This window comes from Geospiza fortis, unplaced genomic scaffold, assembly GCF_000277835.1.
Source record: "Geospiza fortis unplaced genomic scaffold, GeoFor_1.0 scaffold16, whole genome shotgun sequence".
Lineage (NCBI taxonomy): Eukaryota > Metazoa > Chordata > Aves > Passeriformes > Thraupidae > Geospiza > Geospiza fortis.
Genome location: NW_005054302.1, coordinates 5,573,493 through 5,600,531, shown reverse-complemented (window position 1 = coordinate 5,600,531; position 27,039 = coordinate 5,573,493). Strand labels below are relative to the sequence as shown.

Here is a 27,039-nt window from a genome sequence, read left to right as displayed (position 1 = left end):
CCTCATTGCCTCCAATGCCTGACTTCTTTGTACGTTCTGATACAAACCTGCAAACAAAAGCAGACATCCCCACGCAATGCCTCTTTCCTCAGTTCTGATGCCCTACCAACTTTCTGTTGAATCCCATGTGTTGAGGGCAGAGCACGTTAGAGGATGGAACTGGAAACAGGCCGGAACAAAAACAATAGGAAAGAAAGGGTGAAGAGGACTTACTGGTATGTGGTGGGACTGACATTGATGCGGCGTGGGTGACTTCCTGACTCAAACTTGCTCGCGAGGGTGACGTTGTTCCCAAAGAGGCAATAGCGCGGCATTCTCACACCGACGACGCCGGCCAGCACCGAACCTGAGTGAATGCCTATCCTCATCTGGAAAAAAACATGAGATCCACGTCAGCCTACCTCTCCTGTGCCACCAAGGGCTATGTCACTAGCACTCATCTACAAGCAACACTTTCAAATAAAGACTAAACTAAAGAAGAAAGAGTGAAGGGGAAAAAAACCCAGACTCTTCTATTCTTCTAGCTTAGATCAGATGAAGTTAAAAGGAAGAAGAACAAAAATATTATTATCTTTTCACTAAAACAATTTTCTTCTGTGCACATTTGCTGGAGACTGTGACAGTCAAAACAGAAATAATGAACAGAATAGGCTGGGATCATCCAGAGCTACTGCAATATCAGCCATCTAATTACACAAATAAATACATTACAGAGGTTATTTTTGCCACCACTTCTAACACAGGCTTTGAAGTAATACTCAGTTTTTCTCAGACTGGCAGGAAGAGTAGTTAAGTTTTATTTCCTCCATATTTTTCTTCCAAACTCTTCAAGGTCTAAGGTCTTTCTCACTTTGTCAGACAGAGAGACATTGCAGCGGTGAGAATGCTGAAGACTGAGGCACCAATGATTTTAAAGGTAATTGTATCCTTCTCAAAATAAGGAGGAATAAATCCCCAGCAAATTAAAAAACCCATGCAACTATTTCAGCAACCATTCCCTGTAATTGTCTGAGGTCTGGCAATTGCATAGACCTGTACAGCTCAGAGTCACCATCCAAGTTTCCTTCAGAATGAATAATCAGAGATTTATTCTGCATACATTTTAGCTAACAATTGCGTTTGCCAAAAAAATGATTTTTACAGGTAGGGAAGTCTTTTTCTCTTGTTAACTTTATAACAGTTAAAAATTAAAACAAAGATATTTATATCTTCTGAGGATACTCTTGCTCATAGCAACTTGACTGCTACAAAACTTAAGGTGAAGGAAATAAATAGCAACTACTAAGAGGGTCCGATGGGGTATGAATGAGTGACTTACCTAACACTGTACTCAATAGGGTCCTTTTATTTACTTAATTCACAGTTATTGCACTGTCCTTTTGTCCATCAGTCCCTACTTTTTTAATAAAAAATACATATGGACTCAAATACAAATTTAAAAAAATCATTGTTACTCTTTTTTTATGTAAAGAAAATGCCAGCATTTGATAACATTGGTGTCCATGAAGTTCTAAGAACATGTGGGACCCCACATTACTTCACTGACTATGGCTCTTCCCACATGCCCAAGACTTCCATCGTGCAGCTAAGCACTCTTCTAATTTTGTTCCTCTCTTATGTGTCACAGACAAGGAGTTCAGAATTATATCTGCTATACAGTAAGCTCCTGCATAATCTAAGGACATGTTCTGCATTTGACACTACTTACAACATTCTCACAGACAGCCTAAAACCCTCAATCTTCACAACAAGACTGTTAATTACAGACTAGGTTGTTTGGTTTGTTTGTTTCTCTCTCCTTCTTTTTTCTTTTTTTAAATCTGTGAATAAGAATCACTTTAGTGATTCTTTAAGTTAAAAAGTTCACTTTAATTGAACTTTCAAGCCTTTACTATGGTTTGGAAGGCAGCCACAGAAATCCTTCAAATCCTCTATTCCATAGGGCCGGGAAGCATCCACTAACTTGGTTTGCCTGCTAACATCTGTGCAAACTCATAACACTTGGGTTATTTTGGTGATCTTTTGGAGCAATAAGATTTCCTGCTTTTGCTACAACATACATTTAAACTCCAGTGCCCATTACCAGTGGAAAAAAGTGCTCCTGCAGTCATGAATTGGGTAAACAGCCCCTCTCCCTATACGTGAGGTCAGTACCTGCCCTCAGTGAAAGACTATGAGCAGGAAGTTTTGCTCACACAACAATGAGCATGCTTTCAATAAATAATAAACAACCTATTTACAATGTCTTGTTCTTGTGAGATGGGAGCTGACTTAGTAATTTTGCACATAATTTTAGGAACAGAGCTAATGAAACCCATTTGGTTCCATTGCTACCCTGCACGTTTATTTAAAAATTTACAAATTAACTGTGTGCTGTAACCTCTTCCACAGTGCATTCAATCACATGTAAAGGCCAGATTGAAACTGTAAGGAAAAGTATTAGTTTTGTTTTCCTCTAAAAACACAGGAATAAGAGTATACATTAGAGAGGATGGAAAATACGACAGTAAAAAACATACTAAGAAAATAAAATTTGCTTTTGCAATATATGCAGTGAAAGCTGAAGTTATTGTTGGTTGTTTTGTTACTTTCATTCTTTCCTTTTCATTACTTCCTTTTATATGGCCACATAGTTTTTTATTACTCAGTGCTTCAGTGACAGATGTGAGGGTTCTTCTGTACTATCTTAAGAGCTTTTTAAAAAACACTTGCTCCTACAATGAAAAAGGTAGATACAGTCTCACAAACACAGGTTAAACTGCATAGAGAGAGTCAAAACCTGTAGTACTCATTGGGTGGAAGAAAGTTGAGGTAGGCTTTCTCAATAAACCTTAGAGATAAATTACACTAAGAATGGCTTACAATAAAGTTCCACATCTGCTTTATTATATAGTTCTCTACAAGAAAAAAACCTGCAAACACTTATACTCTTGCCATAAAGTATTCCTTAGTGTGCCTTATTATACCAAGAATAACCATTATATTGGTCCTATAGTACTTTTTAGAGAAATATGTTTACTTAAAAAGTGTCTTTCAAGATTTTACTTCAATTGCAGATTCGTTCTTCTGGTCTTTTCCTCACAGAGTTGAAAAGTGCTGTGTTAACAGCTTCAGGCTCTTTTTTACAAGGGAAAAAAGAAGTGTGATCAAATTCTTGACAAGAAGGCACTTACTGGGGCACATCAACCTTTCACATTACCTTTGCAGTAAAGAAAATTTGCCTTGGCCACATAACTTAGAACAATACCAACAACAGCTACACAAATATAGTTATAGTTCCCAGGCTATATTGTACATGTAGCCCCTTATCAGCACTCTCTCAGAACAGTCACTATTAAATATTAAAAATAGCAGAGAAAGTGAAAATTAGGTGACAACACTAGGATGCAATTTTTGTCTATCATAACTCTGTTTACTCCTTTTAATATATGTGTAGAACAAATTATACATTTATTAACTGTCTTAAATGGAGCATTTTTATAAAATGCACGCTTTTCATCTGTACCAACTGCTCCTTTGTATGTCCTTGATGATTTGGCTAAAGATAAAAGGGAAGCATGTAGCTGAACTTGAAAATTCAGAGGCATTATGCACACAAATGGAAAGGTGGATCTTTGGAAACTATCACAAAGAGTAGACAGCTGTGATTAAAAAAACAAACAGTAAATACCATTCATCCAAGTGGTAAGGAACAGTGAAGAGACCCACAAAAGCCAAAGACATTTCTAAAGCATGATCCTGGAAGGCACAATGGCAAAAGAGACATGAACAGGTGGGAAAAATACTGAGAGATCTGTGAGAGATCTTTTACATGAAGAGGGACAACTTGAACTGAGTGCAATGAAAAAAGAGAAAAAAAGATTAACAGATCTGATCTCTGCAAGAGCTGTGGTAATAGTGAAGTGGAGAAAAGCTGATGAATCAGAGGTGTAAAAGAAAAGCAGCCGGCATTGATCAATGCAATGTGAAAGGAAAGATGTGGCCATGTGCAAAGCAAAAGAAGCTTCCAAAGCTTGTATTAAGAAAGTAGCAGTATTTGAATATTTCTTACTGGATAAGGCAAAAAGAGCAGAAATGTCTACTACCTGAGTGACCAGAAGGATAGTGATTTTGTTTAGTAGGGATAAAGAAGAAGATTCATAAAGAAAGATGAGAAAGATGAGAAGCACTGGTCACCATCTAAAATGACCAGTGGAAATGTGCCAGAAGCGGCATCAGTGAGAGCTGATAGTGCAGACTAGACTGCAAGAGGAAAGTCAAGAACAAACAGGAACAAGGATGAACAACACAAAAATATTTGTTCTTTTTCAGAACTGAACATTCTGTTACTGAATTCTTCTGATGTCCCCAACCTTAGAAAAATTGTATGTTACTTCTTTACACCTCCTCATTGCCAAAGCATTATTTTCCTCTTTTATATCTAGAAGAACTGGGGTTTTTGCATTGTTTACTTTTGTTTCTTTATAATCTGCTCTTCAACTTTGATTACGTGCCTGAATGCCTTCTTAGGCACGATACTGAAAACTGCACTCTTACATCAAAATAAAGCCTATTCCAACTGAGATGAGAGTAAATGCAACACTGAAAATTCACAATCCATCTAAAATTAACTTTATAGGCAAGTGGCAAAAATATTTTAATAATAGCAAATGAATGCAGTGGCATGCCTGAAGTAAATTTCATGATTGCTAATTTGCTTCTTAATAGCTTTTTCTGTTAATCAGTACTCTCAGAAAAAGGAGAAAAATCCAGTCATTTTCATTATGGTCAAAGTTCTTGAGTTTTTTTTCTTTTAAAACCTTTTTGAAAAATGTATTCTCCTTCTTCTTTCCTTATTTCTCCACATAATTTTCAAGACAAAAATTAGATGCAAGTGGAAAGATAGTCTGAGAAGTAGCACTTGTCTACCCAATAACGTTTTTGAAAACCTCCTCAAATCTAAAATTTTTTTGACCAATATATGTTTGCATATTGATAAGCAATAGAATACATTAACCTTATTTCCCTTCAGTCAAAACTGAGACATTGCACTACAAGATTTAAAATAATTCTTTATTAATTAGACCACAGAAAAATGGTTCAAGCTGTAATGATTTCTGAAAGGAAAATTAAGCAGGTTTCAAATTATTCCTCAAGCTTTATATGTACGTGGTGCTCTGCGAAAATATTTGCAATTTTCATAATGGGCTTACAAATCTATTTTAAAAAGCATAATTCATGCTTTATTCAGAAAAAAACTAATAGGCAATAGCATGGAAAATTGCATAAGGGTATGACTGTGAAGAATGATTACTGAGTTGAAAAGAAAACTACTGCAAATATTTCTGCACAGCACCATGTACATGAGAAGCTTGAGGAATAGTTTAAAACCAGCTTAATTTCCTTTCAGGAAACATTACAGCTTGAACCAATTTTCTGTGGTCTAATTAATAAAGGGATTGTTGAATAAATTGAAGGGAAAAGTAGGAAGAAGAAGAGTCTGTGGGTATCTTTCTTTTTGTCTTCCAGTAAAGAGTAGTTGATACTAAAACATGTGAGCAGACTTTCCAACTCACACTAAAGGTAACCATGTAACCTGTCTTCTGATAAGCACAGGATAAAAAAACATGCTCATTTCCAAAGTTCTCTCTCTGCAACCAGCAACTTTTAGTTCAGGGATTTCCTGAGCCAAAAGAAATTCTTTTGTAGAGAAAAGGTGTTTGATGTTCAGTTCCTCCTCAAATATGAATTACAGTAACATTTCAGCATGCATTCCTTCTTTGCACCACACAGTGAAAGAAGGACCTTAATAAACAGTTCTCACACTCTGAAAAACACACTGCCATGCTAGAAAGAGAAGTCTCAGGTTGTCTCACAGGTTAACTGCATGCAGAAGGACACACAATCCATTTTCTCATGACTGTCTGCCTTGCACAGACACAGATGAAGGAGAGAGGGCAGGCTGGGAAGTAGGTGACACAGCTTGGAAAACAACCATGGGCAGAAGTGATCCCCCACTCAGTCAACCTGGAGCTTTTCAAGCCTCAATAACGTGACTGACTAACAGCTGCTCAAGACTTTGTGCTAAGCTGAGCAGAGTTCAGGGCTGGCACAAGGCAGTAGCTGCATGAAAATAGTTCCAGGCACACAGATGGCCCAAGCCAGAAAAGCAATTAAATACAATAGAAAGCATTCTGCTGGATCAGGACTTTTGGTCTCAGCCTGAATAATGTATGTTGGTATCTGTACAGTAACATTTCTTAGACAAAAGCACTCCTCACTTTCTGGCCTAATATACTGATTGATATTGTGTTTCAGTATGGACCTTCTCCCTTCTGTCCTTGCAGTGTCCCTCAGAAAGGAAAAATTCACCTCTTGCACCGTGTCTTAGCTGTTAGTCCATGACACACAGCCAGATAATTCCAAACAGAATCTGCCAAATTCTGGAGGGTGTTTTCTGCTCTAATATTTTCTAGCAGCTTCTACAGAAGCGCTACCTCTAAATCCCAACAAATGCCTTTCACAGGGAAATTTACTTGTAAAATGTCTCAATGTAAAAGAGACTCTCCAGAGCTCAGAGGTCTAAAATCAGGGCCACACACCAGTGAGTCAATGTGCCTTTCTGCTCCTTCAGAGGACTGCAGGTTGACAGGGCTGACAGCTATGTCCTGACATATGCTTTAGTGTGTGGGTTATCTGTATTCTTAGATAGATTTATAAATATCACAGTGCCTTTCTGGAAAGGGACATATGACAGTACAGCTCACTACAGAATTGTTGCCAAGGAACAGACCTGCTCAGAGGAAAATTTAGATTACTTGAATTTCACAAGGTGTTCTATAGAACTAAACTACAGGATACATTTCCTCCCCCCCCGCCCCCCCCCCATTTGAACTTCATTTGGAGAAATAAACACTTAACTTCTTTTCTAATCAGAATTTCCTAGGTTTTTTACTAAAATAATTATTCAACCCATCTGAAGCAAAATACACAGCAAATTATACAAGGACAATGAAAAATAAAGTAATAAACTAATGCCTTGGCATCAATAAATAAATTTTAAATAGTTATTGGGTAAGGCAATCATGTGGTTTGTGCAAAAGAGATGCATATAAATTATAACCAATGTGATGCACTTTGCATATGTACATTCCTGGGCTATGGTCTTGGCATACAGTCACTTCTACTGAATGTGGGAAAAGGAGTTATGAATCATTTCTACATAAAGAAGCCCCAGATTTGAAGGATGAAATTATTTTTCTCTTATTTCTTCCACCATGATCTAAGCTAGCTCTGCTTTGAATAGTGGTTGGATAAGTTAACCTCCAGAGGTTCCCTGCAGCTCCCTTTATTTCACAACTCTATTTCATAACCTGTGTTGAAAAATTATACACCTGTGAGTCTCCATCAGCAGTATGAGGTGGAATTAAATGAAGTAAAAACAAAAACAAAGACTCAGACTAGTTTTGGGAGCTCATTAGTTCTAGCATCAAAGGAAAATTTACACTGGGGCAAATTGTTTTTGAGCCAAATGGGATCATGTGAATTCAGTATGGCACTGCTCAGTGTCTAGGTTAGAAGAGGATTTGGGTCATCTGTAAGGAAACTTCTGACCTGAAATTATTTACTGGAGGGGGTTCTGAGTGGAGAGGTGGGTGTTAAATGACGTAAATGAGAATTTTCAGAGCTGCTAAACAGAAAAATAAAACCTATATCCGTCCCCTACGGTTCCAAAGAAGAAACATTAAACTTAATGTGCTTCTTCATGAGCTGCTTCTCACTCACCAATAAAACATTGCATTTCATTGTTGATGGGGCATTTAATCAAAACCACCTTTTATTGTTTTCTTTAAATAGTAATTTCCACAGTAGGAATTTAATTACTATGTGAACCTGTGTGTTCAGGCACTTAAAAAAGAGCTAATCACTCACACAAGCCCACATAGCAGTGGAGGATTTTTCCCAGCCTCCCCACCACTGACACCCAAAAAAGAAAAATATTCATCAGAAAGTTCTCCTTGATCCCTGGTGTAGGAGGACATCTTTGTCTCACAGTGCCATCATATGACATATACTGAATGGATTGGGTGATACTTTAACAAGGATAAATGACACATGCTCAAAATATTTGAGAACAAAAAAACTGTATGGAAAAAAAAAAGTTTGACCTAAGTGTTTTAAGCTCAAGAATCAACATTTGATACTTTTCCTAATTTAGTAATTTAAGGTAAATTTCACCTAATTGCAGAGACCTAGAAGTTAGCCAGCCTCATTTAAGTTAGGTTTTTAGACTCCTGCTAAACACAGGAGGTAAATAACCTCAGGGCTGCAATTCTTCATATTTTAAAATTGGCACACAGGAGAGGCTGAATCACCCACTCCTGAAGCTGTCTTAACTCTCCTGGTGGAACAGAGAGGGACATTTAATTTTAAGTTTAACCTGGACACCTCATAAACAGACAGCTGAAGAAAGGTGAGATGAATTCAACTGTCAGCCTGGCAAAGTTGACATGTTGACACACTTTTACCTTTATGTAAAATGAGCTTATGAACTCTTGCATAAATCGTCAAAAATACTGGTGTTGATGGATGGGACCCCATCAGAAGATCATTCTATTTGTAGAACTGCAGAAATTTCTTCAGATGTTTTAATGTAATGGTCTTTGAATCTAGCCTGCAATCTTTAAAATGACGTTTCCATGGCAGAGTCATGCTTCATCTTTTGACCAGAATACAGGTTCTTATACATTGATGAAAGCCAGATTGATCTGCTTTGGGAAGAGCTTGGAACCAATCAACAAGGATTACAGCAGCTTTTAAATAGAACCACTGATCTGTAACCATCTTACAGTTTTACTACTAGAAGCAACCTTATCTAGCCTCTACAATAATGGTGTCTCAGAGTCTTCCCAATGGCTCCCACACTACTAATGAAATTTAATTGTTGCCCATGTCATTTAAACCTCTATCACCACAAGGTATGTTAATACTTTCTGCATGAAGAGGAGATACATTTTAAGCCTGTAGTTTCTACTAGCTGTCCCAGCTTCTTGCAATCAGCACCAAGGCAGACATAATCAAAATAAAAAATTATTAAACTCCCTGCTTCATATGGACACTGTTGACATGACAAGAAAAAATTAAAAATCAGTGTGTCAGGTTTTAAAAATGTACCTGTTCTTAAGCTGGGACTTAAGACTGCTTCCTTCAGCACTTCTCAGTCTGACAGACAATACAGCCCATTAAATTGTTCAAGAAATGACTGGATGTGGCACTTAGTGCTATGGTCTAGTTGACAAGGTGGTGATCAGCCAAAGGTTGGCTGGACTCAGCAATCCAAGAGGTCTTTTCCAACATAAATGGTTCTGTGTTATTCTGTGACTCTGTGATATAGATAAATACCTGAAACGACTCAATTTATGCCCTCTTTTGGAACAGTAAGTCAAGGAATTACCACATGAAGGATAAAAAGCTAAGGAAACCCCAAGCTGTGTATAAAGACTGCAAAGAATTGCAGGCTGTAATAGCAAGAACATAGTTCGTTTCCTTGTGAAGAAACATCAGGCACTGCTACCATCATAGAGACTTGAATACTAAATGCACAACATAAAAACTCATTCTCATGCTCAAATAAAAAATAAATATACATCTGCCTGTAAAGTTTTCTTCCATATGACAGCTGGGACATACAGATATTTTACACCTTATAGGTTCCAATGTTTGAACAGCTCACTATACTAGATAATCATTAAGCACCTCACTCTAAAATGAAAATGCTGCTGCGTTCCTTTGCTTGTTCACCAGTTTGATTTTAAGAACTGCAATTTCCATAGAGCGAACACAAGACAATGTAAGATGATGACAATGATTTTGGCAAAATTTACCCAACTCTTATGCCTAAGGCAAACCTCCACAGCTGGCAGTGGCGATTGCATACGAAGGGAAATGAGGCTCTGTGACTGCACGGATCCTATAAACAAGAGACTAAAAGACTTCACCTGGGCTATAATTGGGAAGGGATTTATTAATACTCCTTATTGCCTTTGTACTTCACCACCACAAAGCTGCAAATCTTTGCAAGGTAAGTGAATTTCCTCCTCAGTGAGTTCAGAATACACATTCACATAAAATGATTTTTCTGAAGTCTTTCAGACAGGCAAATCCAGACAGTTGTGAATAACTTCTTCATACAACAAAGGGAATTATCACAAAGAGAAAGGCAGCTGGTTTGCACTGAACTGAGGATTTTAGTAAATTATCTAAGCATTGAGTGAGTCTCTTGATTCCTGTACAGACAGCACTTCAGCAAGTCAATCAAACTTTCTTGACACCACAAAACAAATCATAACAAAACCAAGGATCAGAACTCAGAATATTCTGTACAGCTCGGTTACCTTCACTGAAAATCTAGGTTTAAAAAAGGACATTTGTAAATAAAATGGTTAATGAAATGAATGAAAACTCTGCAACTCATACAAAATGTAACATTTTCTATTCCTAAATTTAAGGTGGAAATCTACGAGTAATATCTGATTTTTATTCAACATCAGATGTACCATGAATAGGAATGAAATATTTCACTGTTGGTTTAAATTGCTTCAGAGAAAATTCTTAACTGCACTACAATTTAAAGAAGACTCAGCATAAATTTGAATGTTCTGGTATTTTCATGACTAGAAAAATTTTGATCTTGCTTTCAAAAAATTAGCAAATGAAGGCCTGATGATGTCAAGAATATGACAAAACCCAAACAGAGACTAATTGCTCTCAGATGAAGGTGAATCACTTATGGGAAGGAAAGATTTCAATGTTCAGCCTAATGACTTTCCTACGTTTCATTCAATGATCTCTCCCACTGTGTCTAACACTCATCCCTCTCTCAGAGACACACTGACAAAGAACAAAGCATGGCAACATATACAGTTGGTTTTGGCTTGTAATTTCTATAAAAAATAGCAATCTTAATGCATCTATTATAATAATTCATTTTCTGTAGGTTATGCATTTTTCAATTGCAAAAAATTAAACATTAATATACTTAGCCAAGATTATCTCTGCCCATCTTCACCAGCTTTTATCAATTAATTCCTATTTCTATAATCACAAACATATAGACAAAAACTTATGCTATTATTTGTGTAAGACCAGAAAAGAAAGCCAGAGACTTTAAACCTCAATTATCCTTGCATGTTCTTTTGAAAATGTAAAACTAATCTAGTTTGGGAGGCAGTAGAAGATGACAGTATGGCGTATGTATAACTTCCTTGTTTGTCACTGCTCTCCAGCCAACCTTTAATGACACTGTGTGCATTTGGCTACTGAGGGGCACAGACCCCCCAGCCCTGCATTTTGCTTATCCAGCATTCTCATTGCTTTCCTCTTTCCTGCTGTTGCTCCCAACTGAATATGCTTTATTTGAAACTTTTCCAGTCAAATTCTTCAACCAAGAAGTGGGCGAAGAACCTCTCTTGGTGCAACCTTTTCTGACAAGTCCCTTAGCTCTAAGTCTCATTCTTTACTCCTTTCCTCCCAAATGATGCAAGATGCGTTTTCATTGAAAGAATTTCTTTATTTTTTGGTGCCTTGTTCTTTATCAGTGTGTCTGAGAGGAAGATGACTGTGAATATTAAATAATGAAAATTTGATAATTTTTATTTGTATTTAACTTGAGTTGAAATTTGGGGAAAAATGAAATAAAGTAGATGAAATCTCACTCATAGTTGTGTGTAATAAATAAAATTCAGCATAACCTATTTTTATTTATTGTGTTTGTTAATGATCTGCAAAAAACAACACAAAATGCAAGTAAATCCTGCAAACTGAATGCATCTAGAAATATACTCTGAATTAAATATACATAATTTAAAAGAGAAAGCTGGGAAATTCTGAGTGAAGATCAAAATGAACTTGAGATAGCATGCAATCTTATCACATGAAAGAAGTAATCTGGGGTTATGAACATCATCTGACACCTACATAATTCAAGTCAACCTCACTAAGCCTATTAAGTTAAAACTTGGGTACTGTCAACACCTGTGATTTCTGAAAAGATCAAGAATCTCTTCAGAAAGGATTTAATCAGAGGGAAACTAAAAATTTGTAAATGCTTACAGCTTGGCTAATTATTCCTCAATAGGGGAAGCGTGATAATCACCTACTAGTATGTGCAAGATGTTCATATCAAAGAGGGATGTATGGAGACACAACTAGAACTAATACAATTTAAATGAAGACATAGGTAAATATCCAGCTTATGTAGGTATAATAGACTGTACTGTATGACAGTGACAGGTTTTTGAGGTAAATGTGCTAAGTTACATAATTTCATTATAGCACTACTGAAACACTGGAAAACACATTGTGAGGATGCTGACAGGAAGATGGACAGGATGTATTAACATATGTGTCTCTTTTTTAACTGTAACATCATACTGCATTGAAGGACAACTAATTAAAAAGTGATGTTACATTTGAGGGTTTCAAATGACGGCTGCAAAGTCTGTTTTCCTGTCATCCTTAAGAACAGATGGGGTGGGAGAAATATTTTTTAATGTTCTGAAACCAGTAAAAAAACCAGAATTTTGAATTTCAGCTCAAAGAGAAATTGTGTACCTTGGTTCACATTGTCTTTAGAATTTTATTAAAACTAAAAAAAAATGTAGACAGCAGCAATGTTGAACCAATTTTACTCATGCTTTAAACTCAGATCTTTAACTTCCTTTCTGTAATAATCATACAATGATCAATGATCAATGTCAACAACATACTTTGCAGTGACAAGCACACCCATGAATAGCAAAACAGTGTAAGCTTGAGAGAAAACATTTGTTTAAGAAAACAAAAGTTTTAGACAGTCATCCTGTCATGATGAACTCTCAGTTCTGTTACTACACTGCAATCATATTTAGTCATGTTATTTAGGCATTGGTCTGCTCCTCACCACAGATGATCACAGCTAAGCTTCCTGTGGATAACTAACAAAACAAATCCTTTCACAGGAAATACTCTGGCAGCTGCACATTCAGCCTCCATGAGAATGACAGGAAGAATCACCTCACTAAAGGGCAGCAACCTCCAAAGTGCAACATAATGGTTGTGCTTTTAAACCATTCCACGTGGTTTTGAAGCACCTGCCCCAACTGCCCCTATTTACTTTACATTGCTTCACTTTACAAAATGGTTTGTTCTGCATGAACTAGAACCCTGTTAAAGGAAATTAAAGCAGTAGCTCTTCTCAAGATGTACACCAAAGTTAAGACAAAATTTTATGGGCATATCAGTTTGTAAATCAACATTTTATCTTTCAGATCTGTGGAGGCATTGAGTATGGTAGAGACATTTAGTATCAGGAACAAAATCACTTCAAGTAAAAATCTCAAAAACATTAAGTATAGATGCAAGGGTCTCAGCACAAACTCCATTAATCCACCAATCCTTTTCTGTTGCAGTGATCTACTTGAAGAGCTGGCACACTTATTGTGCTATGAGTGACAGGGGCAACAGCAAAACTAACTATGTTATATTGGCCTTTCAAGCCTGTGATCATGAATTTAAAAATGTAGTTGGTAAAATTCTAATCAGTGACTGACATTCTATAACAATAAATATATTACCAAGTAAAAAAGTTATGGGTCTCTTAGAAATATTCTAAGGACTGAAATGTAACTTTTAATTAGAGTGGTAAGGCTAGTGAAATCTAGAGATTCACTTACATAAAAATGCTGTAGATGATCCTTGAATGAAATTAGTCAAAACATATTTAAGATTTCTCATTGCAAAAGTGTTTAAATCCCAGAAGCTTTCCACATTAAGGGTTTGGCTTCATATACTTCAAAGCTGTAGCATGTTAAATTCCAATTAATTCATAAAAGGTAGGCAGTGTGTGTACAAAAGATATTTGCGAAAATGTCTGCATTTTGGTGTGTCTCAAAGCTCATTATAAAGCAGCTACTACAGTGGACTGTGTCTGATAAATCACCACAATTTTTCTTCATTTAGTGTTACTTAGAAATTGATCTTGGTTTGTAAGCAATTTCAGAGAATCCTAATTTACTTCTAGTAATCCCCATGGGAAAGATGAATAATGTTCAGACTACATTTTCCACAGACACCATTCCCTATTGTAGAATTGTGGGAAGAGTAATGAAAACTCTTCCTTTTCTCTGAAATAAATAAATTAATTTCTATAGAAATAAATAGAAGCATTCTTCAAATCAAAAACCATCCAAATTCATGCAGCTGAACTTAACATGCAAATCTGAGCAAACAGAAGCAGTCTTCTCCTTTAAAGTGTGCATTTTATTAATGTCTGTCTAAATCATAGAACAATGTATCTCAAAAGACATGCAGATTTTTTTACAAATTATGCTTTTGTGTGAAGAACCTGCTAGGAAGTACAAGGAAGTACACTTCCACATTAATCACAAGAAAATGTTGCCAAGCAAACCCAAGTTCTTTGTATCTCTAATTTCTGCCACACTGAGAAAGGCTATTTTAAAATTTGAATACCTTTAAAGCTATTACCTGCACTGCACATTTCAGTGAGGCACACAGACTCCAAGCAGTGTTAAGATAAGCTTGTTCAGATCTGACCCAATATAGCCATAGAATCACAGCACTGCTGCTGGGTCGGTCCAAGGAGGACTGTCCTGACACAAACCATGGCAGTGCTCAACACCCATAAAACATTGTCAGAACATGGCAAATGAAGAGTAATAGTTTTCCAGCCTTCCTTGCTTCCAACCAGCTCTGAGTCTTCTGAGGTAAGAATACATCACCTTCTGCTGAGTTCCACTTTCTGCGATGCCCTTTTTAGATTGTTATGGCTGCTCAAACTAACTGGAGCAAACCAGAACAGATAACTCTGACATTTGGCTGTCCCTGAGTTCCAGCATATTTCTGGTCATCCTTCTTTGCAGCAGATTTTTCAAAGCTATGCACTGAGTGGATTCCTCAAATGTTCACGGGACTGAAGGGAGGCTTTGTTGTAACCTTTGTTCAGGCACTAATTGATGGCAGCTTGCTTGACTGCAGCTCCTCTTTCCTTGGTCTGTCCTCCTGGCTGTAAGTATGAGGGGATGATAAACCTGACCTCTTAACTGCTCAGCAAGAGTCCCTTTTCCCCTCTACATAGTCTTGATTTTATTTAAATTAAGCAATTCATTACACAATTACATACAATGAATTTTTAAATATTTTTCATAAGAATGGAATCAGTTCTGCTCAACCTGGAGACATCTGGAAACCTTCCCCAAAAATGGTTTCTAAAACTAATGGTTTTGAAAATGTGCCATTTCTGTGGGGGTCACAAGTGGTGCTTCTGACGTCACCTCAGTGCAGTCCTAGAGGGTTTAAAACAGAAGGTAGCATCAAAGCACATGATCTAGCTCCCTGCTTTTCCACCCAGTTAGCCCTGTGCTCACACCCACAGCTGACAGCACGCTGCAGCAGATCTGCATTACACACAGAGCAGTGTTCAAACCCTGTTACCGAACTCTCACTGACTCAAAAGGTGCCTGGGAAAGGATTTGGGCCAAAGGCAGCGCAGGACAGCAGAGGGCAATGCAAGATGGTGAGCGGACAGTATGCTGTGGGATGCTTAGGATGCCTGGGTTTAAGGAGAACAGCAATTGGGAAGGGAAGAGGGACTGTGGCAGTTAAGGCTGTGACACAAGATAAAACACAGGCCTTTCTCAAGGCATTCACGGCAAGGACAACAACACATGTTCATCCATACTAAGCCACAGTGATCCTAAACGCTGTAGCTACCAAATCCTAAAGGCCATAACTAGTATGTCTGAGCATAACCACACAGAGCAAAAGAGAATCTCACTTATAGAAAATGACTTAAAAGCAAAATTCAAGAGAAGACAAAATGAATGGGAGAGGAGGAGCATGGAGCAAGGGGACCAGTGACAGTCAAGTTTTGGTAAGCTAAGCCCAGAGTGAAACATGGCAGTAACAGAAAAAATATGCACATCTGTTTTTCATACAACAGTAAGAATTCCAGATGTGTCACAGTATCCATGGGAAAACTGCAATTCCTCCAGTAGTAATGGGCTATAAAGGTATCAACTTCTGTTAACCCAAACTAATAAGAGAACACAAGTCACGCTGTCATTTTGGAACCTCGTCCAACTAAATTGTCAATATGCTCAGGAAGTAGTTGCATTTGGATTATTCATAATGCTGTCATGACAGTCTATGACACATCAGGGGATGGACTTAGCAATGTTTGCAAACCGAGTGAATCCAAGTGAATGCTTTACAGAGAGGGAAGCCCCATATTGACATGTGCACGGACATATCCAACTGAGAAAGCCACAATTCCAGTTAAGATTCGCTCTTTGCTGGTGTTCTTGGAAAGGAAGTGACAGAAAAACTGGTATTACAGGCCTCTCAGAAAATTCCACAAATTTCAGTGCTTTTTACAGTCTGTAAACTTGCTATTCAGTTCTTATGCATGCAGATTTGCTGTTCAGAGTTGTTTTTACTATTGGTTTTTTTGTTCCTTTTCCACTTCTGTGGAGGAGAGAAGGAATGTACATACAGAAGAACTTTCAGGAAGCCATCAGGGTTCCATATTGCTTTCTGATCTTCAGAAGATCAAACTAAAAGCAGTCATCTGGTGCAATATGGCCATAGCTCCAAACAGGCATTCACAATGTCATTTTTTGGGATTCAGATGCCCACTAAGCATACAAGAGATTCTAAAACATGCATTTATTTCTCACTTTCTAATTTCTCAAAAACACTTTTTGATTCCTCTTGCAAAACATTGTTTAAAGCTTAGATTTCATTTTAATATTAGTGTTATGTGGGTTGTGCATTGATGATTTTTGCTGTTGGGGTTAGCAAGAAAAAACATTCAGTTTCATACACATTGCATTTTTAAAACATCTTTTCTGAAAAACAAAACTGAAATGACAAAACAATGACAGGCTCAAGAACATCCATTACTCTATTTGGGGCTTAATGGTACTCCCTGTTATGGAGCGTGGGATATTTACCTTTTTCTAATGTAAGCCATAGAGGCTAAGCTTGGTTTTCCCCACTCCCCTTAAACACTGGCTGGCTACTCTTAATAAAGTTTTCTCTTACCAGAAATCTTAATCTATTTAAAAAACCCATAAAAGAATGCATTTACAATAAAGCTTGGCTTAATATGAGCAAAATATTTCACCAAAAACAAATTAAAAAAAAGAAACCCCAGGTGGCTATTATTACAGAACTGTCAAAACCAGCAACAAGTATGACATACACCTACCTTCCACTTCTAGGTGAAGGGAAGTGGACCCTACTCTACCTCTATCCAGGATGCAATGCTTTGCCCTGCTGAAAACCAGACTGGAAACTCTGGACTGCCTTATAGATTGCTATTTGTAGAGTGTGGCTCCCTAAATTTGTGAAGACATAACAGGAGAGACAGCTCTACTGTGGGAACAGCCTTCCTCCATTCTGCAAAAGGTACATTTGCAAACAATCCCACTGATTCTGAATGGCTGTTCATTTCTTTTTAGTCATCAACAGTCAGACCAAAAAACTTATTCAATGTGTTCACAAGGGAAGAGATCTTAGCAAAATTAATCTCATCTCCTGTAAACAATAGCCTTCGTGTGTGAACAAGAGTAGGCTTCATTATTTAGCTATTTGCCATTCATTCTCATGCCTCTAAAGCTTTTCTTCTGTCCAGAGAGCAGAACATCACATAATTTAGGTATCCAATATACACAATGCAACAAATGGCAAACATCAAGGAAAAGCTCATGAAAAACAAAAAGCCTAAGAATTCTTTGGCAAATGCTCAAAAGTAATGAAAACTCTGAGAACAGAAGAAGAATGTTATAGTGTCCTCAATATTTTTATGACTAGCAATTTCATAAGCTTCCTATGAGTCTGTTGAGGAGGAAATGGGAATGTATAAACAAACCACAAGGACACGGTCTAGTGGTGGACTTGGCAGTGCTGTGATAATGGTTGGACTTGATAATCTTAAAGGTCTTTTCCTACCTAAACAATTCCATAATTCCATGATTCTATTCTATAAAAATCTGTAGGGTAACCACACTGAATAGATAGCATGATCTCAGTCATAGCAGACAAAATTTTTGTTGCTTTTGTTATCTGAGCTATCCTAGCTATTAAGTATGTCATTCCTTCAGAAAAAGGAGTTGACATTTAGCTGCAGAGATCTGTGACTAGGAACAGGCAATAAATTAGATAAGAATGTAAGAACAACTGTTCTGAATCAGACCAAAAGAGCATCTAGTGCAGTACTGTGGCCTTGGAAGCAGACATAACAGAGATCCCAGTATGCAATGGATGGTACCCTGGAGACAAATGGGGTTAAATTAAGGACTCACTGAAGCCTTTGAAGGTTTTTCTCCTAGTTATGATAGAGAAAAGGTTCCAGGGAGTGCTAGACAGGATGCAGTTGTGCTTTTTTCTCATTGAAGTTTAACAAAAGTGAGACTGTAAATTTGAACATCAAATAATTTTCTAAGCGATGTGAAGTTTTATGATAAACACATACAGAAATAAACCCCCTAAGTTTGAACTCCATGTCGTCTTTAATTTTACCTTTGAAAAAGTCATTATTCAAAGTGAAAGGAGACTAATATTTTGGAGTTAAAAGCAATGAAACAGTCAGTCTGCATCCTACAAAAATACTTTGTCCATGATAAAATTAGCATGTAATGAAATTAAATTAATTAGTGTTTCAGAGTTTATATAGGAAAAGGGTCACTAATTTTCATGTTGTCTTGGTGAATATAAGCTAAGAATAACCACCATGAGCAAATTCTTGAAGACAAATAGACTTGTAACATAGAGAAGAAACTGTTCAGTCTTTATTTATATCCCTTTCAGTATCTGTGAACTGAAATGACAGTTTCTCCTCAGAAAATCCAAGTCTGAACAAAGGCAGCTAAATGCAGAAGATTTTCTACTCAAATAAAAGGACTTGAGTTCAGCTCCCAAAGTACTTACATTTACAAATGTGTACTTAGCTAAACCAGGTTTGAAATTATCCATAAATACCAGACCGTATTTGATTAAATAAATAGGCATTTTGGTCAAAAAGACATCTGAACAATGAAGCTCTTCTCTAAGTTCAAGCAACCAGTGTGCTGTGAGATGATCACATTTTCAAAACATTATAAGTAAGCAAGATGGGCTGTAAACTGGGAAAGATGAAAAAATACAGACAGATGCAAACTGAAATAACAAATAAAAGATCAAAGTCCTATAACCAGGGACTATAAATACAAATTTTTGAGTGTACGATGTACTTTAAAGTTTGTCCTACTTGAAAGGCCCCCAGATGCCTGATTTTCAGACCACAAAGCTCAATTATTTTCTATCATAACACCTTGAGAACATAGGATTTACTAAAAAAACTCACAGAAACACTTATTGGAATAACAGGGAAATATATGTGTCATTTCATATTATATATTTGTTGTCACTGTCATCGATCAGTCAAGAAAAAAAAAAGACTTCTTCAATTAAGGGTTTTGTAAAAGTCTGCTTCTTTTAAGTAAATCATATTGATGTTCCCAAAGGAAACAATAACTCTAATTCTGCAAAGTGTTGTTTGTGGCTACAGAGTGGGTGCCACTATGCAGAAATGACAGTAGTAAAGCAGTAACAACAGCAGTTAGTTCCTTTCCCAAAGAACTGTATGGCAGTTTAAAAAGTCTCCCTATTTTTAGGACTCTTTTTCTTCTGGTAAAGGTTTTTACTATTTTTTTCATCCATTTTTTAAAATGCAGCACAAATGGACCTACTACAACAAAGTAAGTTGTCACAGAAAGAAAAACAGACATTCTAAAGAGAGATGATAGAAAAGACAAATTTCCAGAAAGGCACATAGGGATTTAATTACTCACTTTTTATTTAAATTTTTGTAAGCGGTGTCACTATGTCTACAGAAAAGTGAAAATACATGCTGTTGTAAAGAACATGTTATGTCTCCCAGATGAACATCAAATTTTAACAAAGTAAACCTCTCATCACGTTACCTGGGCCAGAATAACTAAAGAGCTCAGTCAAGTCTGGATCTGTGTGGCTGGGAAGCAGCCTTGCTGAAAGGGATCTGGGGGTCCTGGTGGACAAGCTGGCAGGGCTAGCAGTGCACTGCTGCAGCAGCAAAGGCCCGCTGGATCCTGGGCTGCATCTGCAGGGGCATCGTGGCAGAGATGGAGACATCATCGTCCCACTCTGCTCAGCCTTTGTCACCGTGCCCAGCGTGGCCCCGCTGCTCAGCAAAGGTGCAGACAAACTGGAGTGTCCAAGGGAAAAACACAAAGGTGATCATGAGGCTGGAGAGCCTGTCCTATGAGGGGAGCCTGAAGGACTGGGGCCTTTTCTCCCTGCAGGAGAGACACCTAAGGGAGGAAACTCATCACAGTATTCCAGTACTTAAAGGGCAGCTACAAACAAGACAGAAAGTCACAGAGGACACATGGACAAGAAAAGAGGTGACAGGCACAACTTGCACCAGGAGAGGCTTCATCTCAACATAAGAAATATTTTTTTTTACAGTGAGAACAATCAATCAGTGGAACAACATCCCTAGGGATGCGGTGAAGTCCCCATCAGTGGAGGTGTTCAAGCTGTCTTTGGACAGGTGGTCAATAATGTCACCTGGGCACAAAAAATTGGACCAGCTGATCTTCAGAAATCCTTTCCAACCTTAAAGGTTGTTCTATGATTTTGTGATTTTTGATAACTTTATTTTAGATATTAAAATAATGGTGAAAGCATTAGAATTTTGAGCTAAATGTCAAGAAATATCTTATTCATCTAGGAAAACTACACCTCAACAAGAAATTATCCAGAGCTTTTGCTTTATGGCATGGAGATTTTGCAGGAAGGTAAAATGAGATCTCAGAAATACATCTCTTCCCATTTTCCTTCTCAGGGTTGATTCTTTTCCTGTAATGAAGCTCCAAAGCTAGACAAAAATCAGGTTTTCCTTCAGGATAATGATCACTTTAACCTCTCCAAGTTCTGCCAGGTGGAGAAATCCTTGTACATTCTAATCCACTTTTCCTTATACCACTTTCCACTTTCTTTTTATTGCTGCAATCAAATAGGTCACATGGTAGGACTGAATATCCTCAGATTATTTCTGCCTTGTTTTCCCTCCTCCTCCATTCAAAACTAATGCCTTTGCCTCTCCTCTCCTCTCTCTTTAAAATACTAAAGCAAAACCAAAATCCAATATAAATATGGAGATTTTTATGCTAAAAAATAGTTCAAATTATTCAACATAAAGTTTCTGAAGAGGATTATTTGCACTGAATTACTTTTACCCTAGTTTAGATTTAAAGGAAGTATTTGAACAGAAAAGGCCGTCACAAATCCTGTGGAAGCACTGGCATTTTTTCCAAAACACTCCATGTCTCATATGAAAGGAAGCTGACATACCATGAAACATTTAGTTTATAGATTCATTTATGACAGGAAATGCATTCTTCCTTAGGGAACTAAACTATTCTGAAACTGTTGAACAATGTTGCTGAACTTGTCAGCTCCAAACAGAAGGCCAAGTATAACCCTCCAGCATCCACCCCTCATCTGAACTGTTCACTCAAATATAGCACAGTGCAATGACTCACTGTTTAGCTCAGAATAATGACAACAGTTAATGCCATAGGGTTTTTTAACTGGTGCTTAAAACTGCAGACTTTGACTTTTCCTCTCTGAACTGTGCATGTTGGAGAGAATGGGAGAAGCCAAGTACAGCCATTAACAAATGCACTTCCTTCTTCTTAAACTTGCAGAGCAGATGCTGCCAGCTGCTCCTAAAAATGCTATAACTGTGGATGCATAAAGGTTAACATTTCTACAGGATTACCCAGTGGGGCTGACAAAGACACTGATTTCCATGAGACAATCCACAGGCAGCTCCTCTGGGACTCGGGGCAAGGCTCTGCTTGTAATCCAGGGTAAGGAAAGAGAAGGACAACCAAGGTGCTCTTCCTTGTGACATGAAAAACCTTCGCCTCTTTCTACCAGTGAGATAATCCTCCCAGAAAAACTGTATGAAACGGACAAGAGAACTAATGGGTTATGGAGAGGAGAACAATGCCCTTCAAATGTGTAACAGAAGTCATACAGTATAAAACACTGCAGGCAGCTCAATTTTTTTTTTTTTTTTTTTTTTTTTGCTTTTTGTATTTCCAGCTGCACCTTATACAAAACTACTCATGCAGTAGCAGACAAGGAAGAGGGGAGAAGGTGTAGATGGGACAAGGCTCTTTCTTGAATCTTTTTCTCCAGGCTGCATCTGGATGAAAGGAGGAGCTATGCTAGCACTGTCATCTAGCCCACAGATGCCCAAGCTGCATTATCCAGGAGGGTCTCTTACTTTTGCACACTTTAATGCTGCAGCAGGTATAACACCATCTCTTTCTTCTAGGGGAGGGTCAGGATGAAGTAGATTTTCCCTATTAACTGCCAAAACATAAAGTTTATGGTACACTGTGGCTTCAGATAGAGAAAACCATTTGAATTAGGTGACTAAACTGTCGGGACCCTTGGAAGAGACAGACACTGGGTATCGAGTGATTTACTGGTAGTTCCAAAGCAACATATTGTCCAGTTTAGAAAAGAGAATGTACATAACTGAGATTGCAACAGTAAATAAATATCATCAGCACTGCACAGAATAGGCTTCCTTATTTTCAAGCAGGCAGACCACAAAGCAGGTGCTGACAGCTCAGTCACTGAAAGGAGAGGCAGATGCTCAAGCAATGCAGCACCGGGCAGCAGCTGCCTGACAGCATCTCAGCAGCTGGAAACAGACACTGAGGTAGCAACCACCTCTACAGCTTTAAAGGGCATGGCATTTTCATCTCTGCATCTCCCTCTGAGGCCTCTGGGATCACCTGCGCCTATTAACCCAGTGAGGCAGCAATTCAAGGCTAGCATTTTCTGGTCATGCTTACTGCATAAAAGCCAATCAAGCACTATTTTTATGCATAGACTGTGCTGTTTCTCAGTGTATTACTGCTTATCTTCTGTGAGTCCTTGCAGGTTTGTGTATTTTCATATCACCACTTTTTTCAACTTTTGTGTAATGTTTTTCATCTCTTCTCCATCTCAGGAGATAAGAAAAAATACTCTTCTTGTATAGTGGAAACCAGACCTTTTAATTTTTATTTGACAGGAAACATAATGGAAGAAGAGAACATACATTTAGGACTTAGGAGAAATAAAATTTCAGCTCCCTGCTACCCTAGATTCCCTAGCCCAATTCTTTAAATATTCATTAATTATTTCAAATTTTATATCTGTATTATATATAAACATATAACATCATTGTACATGCTGCAATTCTAAATTTAGATTTTTGTCTATTATTCCCTTCATAAAGATGCAACAATATCAATCCTTTGAAATGCTCTATGCACCACAGATTTAATTATTTATTCACCTGGAGGGTTGCATTTCTATCATTATTATTGCTTGGTTTTGTCTGAATAAAGAGTCAATGCACAATAATAATAACAGAAAATTTCAGCTTCAGCATGGGAGTCCTCCACTGACTGTAACAGCCAGAGCCAGAATGTGAAGTTCTGGCAGCTGCAAAAAATGTCCCAACCCAAGCCCAGGGGCAAAACTGTATCATAGGATATCCTCCATCCTAGATAAATGAGAATGCAGAGATCTTTTTTCCTCATAAAGAATACAAGTTTAATGCTTTACTCTCTTTAAAGTTCTGGGTTTTTTTCTCCCCAGGTCATTGTCCCAGTAACTATTGGTATTTAGTACTCTGAAGTGAGTTTTAATCAGTGATTTAACAAAAGCTGGTAGATAAGCCCGGTAATTTGTTTTTTATCATAAAGTGTTCTCAGCCAAAAAGTGTTTTCTATGGAAAATTCCCAACCAGTTCTACTACTAGCCAGACATCTGGAGTGCTAGTTGGAGGCGTTTGTGTCTGGGATGATTGCTGAAACGTGAGAGATGTCACACCGTGACCTCAAAGCTAACCCCACAACCCAGCTGCATATCCTGTGCTCCCTGCAGGGATCTAAACCTTGAAATCCTTGCTGGTTTTCCTTGTGCATGTAGTTATAGCACCTAGAGAAGAAAATGAAAGTATCTGCTCACTGTGAGGCACCAGGACAAAGCTAGGTGCAGCCATCACAGCAAGGGTTAGTCTCCTTTGAGGAACAGTATGACTGAATTACAGAGGCGTTTCCACACACCCCTAGATCTGCATACTGTGAGTCAAAGAGCTGTGAACATGCAGTAATCACTGTGAACTAATAAACAGTGGGAAAGTTCACAAGGTGCCCTGGGTAACAATCCTGGTTTCTACAAACATGTTTTATCTCTGCCACAGGTCAAGTAGAGATGGAATGGCACTTGTGCTTCCTACGTGCCAGAGACGAAATGTCAGAGAACACGCGGCACGAGAGGAGAATGGCCAGGTCTAATGACAAAACCTCTTCTCAGCTGATGCTCATGTCATTAATTAGCCCCTTGCTTGTCTTTTAGGTCTCTCTCTCCCAGCAGTCATTAAAAAAGAAGATCTCCATAGCTTTCTAATTTACTCAAATTTGGCTTACACTAGGTTGCCAATCCCAATATGATGCCTCTGCCTGAGCAGGTGGATCCTTATGTTGTGCAGAATCAAGTCCTTGTAGCTTTGAAAATCTACCTTTAGCACCTACAGCAGACTTTACCTAAGAATTGAAATGTGTGCCATCTGAAAGAATGAACAAGCCTTTGGGAACCCTCCCTCTTCAGCAGACAAAGTGCCAGTCTAATTCTCCAGACCAGATTCTTCATTATAAACCCCCACTTTGCCTTGTTACTGCAACACATGCAGTAACACTGTCCTACAGTGGCTATAAAATACAACTGGATTTGACAAAGTCACTTCAAAAGAAAAGAAGTTGCACATAATCAGTGTGGTTTGGGATTTTTAAAGATCATTACTAAAATCACACAAAAGGAAGCAGTTGAGTGAAAATGACTGTAGAGCTGAGGAAAGTGAATTTTCCCTTAGAGTAGTCTAACAAAACTTTCAATTTCCCACATTCCTGGGGAAATGTGCTTCAATCAGCTCCTCTCTTTTTACATTTCCAAAGGCACTGGGCCAAACTGAGGAAGTGCAATCATGAACTCTCCCACGTCCAGAGAATCATCACCAGGGCTGACTTTGTCTCACCATCTCCCAAGCATGCTGTAAAGGTACCAAGCTTCCCTGATGTGCAGCTCTGAATGGTCCCCAAAACTGTCATGATGCTCTAATGCTGGTAAACCTGTGAAACTACAAGCTCTTGAAAGTCTCTTAATGCAAAGGCTTCTTTTGTGGAACTGCTTCTGATTTTTTTTCCTTTCAACAGAAGGATACTTCTAATTTCCAGTTCTGCAGGCAGAAGTAGGATATTCTATACCTTCCAGAGTCTGATGTAGACATTAGGTACAAGGCGAAGTTGCTAGGAGACCACAGATGGAGCAAGGAGCATTGCAGGAACGCAGCAGCTTTTCACACAGGGCTGATGAGAATTCCTGCATCAGCAGTCAGCCCTTCACAACTTAAAACAAACCAGACAACCTTTTGCTGCTTACGTAAAGATGTACTTTTGGATAGAACCATTAAATTGTTATAAAACCAGCACACCACAACCTGAATAATAAGCAAGGAAGGAACACTGAAAAGGATAACATAGACAGCACCTGCTGCTCTCTCTCATTGTTTTTGGGAATGGGCCCTTCACTTAAAAAATAGAAATCCCATTTATACAAACAAATGTCGGCACTTCCTACATGGGTCCTGGACCCAAGTGACATATCACTGAAACACAAAGGGGAATACTTAATGAACAAGCAGAAGGTGGTATGCACTCTAAAATTCATTGCCCATCTCCACGTTATTTAGGAAAGTGTGTCGCTCACCGTGGCCATAAACCATTACAATCTACAGAGCCCTTTTGACTCCTTCTGTGCCCTTACTCACAAGTCTGAGTTCATGCTAGTTAAAATTATCATTTGGCAAGCAGAGATTACAGGTTTATCAAACTCAGGCTTTCATTGTTTCAGTCACCATGATCACAGGAATTTAAACAGACAATATAAACCAAAACTAATGCAGTTGCATGACTGCAAGGTCATACATCTTAGACATGCTAAACTAATGGTTCTACCTGCAAAGCTTTATCTGTCTCCTATATATGGAAAGTTGAAGTATAGAAAGTCTGGATCAAAACTAAAATTCAAATGGAAAAGGTGTGACAGATTGAAGTTGTGAACCTCCATTTCAGCTCTTCCCAGTGGGATCATCCATCCTGAGAGGTCATTAACCTGCTCACTCTTGAGGTGGGACTTACCTGACAAATATTAATTCATCTATTTCATCCTAAATTAGACACTGCAAGCATTTCAGATGAATACAGACTAAATTTACTCTCTTCATTTAAGAGGGAGCAACAGTAACAAGTTTAGCCATACCTGTTCACACTGTCAGTGTTGGAAATTGGATGATGTTAATGCCTACACTGTTTGAGTGCAGCCTACAAATCCAATAATAAAATAGCTTTGGCAATGCACATCTGAAGGTTGGAAGCTTCAAGTGATAATAAAGAAACAACTGAGCTGAGTACCAAATTATGTGCCATGCAAATACAAGGTGCCATCTACCTCACCTGAGAATAAATTAATCACATCGAAGCTATGAGCTAGAAATGTTCTGCACTACTCTGTTTAGAGTATTTCACAAACTAGTCATGAGAAAGTGAGCAAAAAGAAAGGTAGGGGCATGTATTTGCTTCGGCTTGGGATTACAGTATTTACAGGTCTAATTCTCATGTTATGCTAACATAAATAATTTCAAATATAGATGAAATTTTTCTGCTGTAGCAAAACATCTTGCAATGTGTTTTGAATTGCTGTGGTAAGGCTCAACCATTATGCTTTAGACAAGAACACCTGCACACAATTAATCTAAATAATTGTAGTTCATTTCAGCAGCTTCATGTAAATCGTTTACTTTTCCTCTGAGTTCCCAGTTCTTATCTCTTCATGACCCTATTACATAAACCT

At 37.9% G+C, this 27,039-nt stretch overlaps 1 protein-coding gene across 1 annotated transcript in view; it reads right to left on the bottom strand.

The window, feature by feature from the left end:
* GUCY1A2 (guanylate cyclase 1 soluble subunit alpha 2) overlaps positions 1-27,039 on the bottom strand; it is a 124,054-nt gene that overhangs the window by 13,986 nt on the left and 83,029 nt on the right. The window contains exon 7 of the mRNA XM_014311752.2: positions 214-368. Within this exon, the coding sequence (XP_014167227.1) occupies positions 214-368 (155 nt within the window). The remainder of the gene's footprint in view (positions 1-213; positions 369-27,039) is intronic.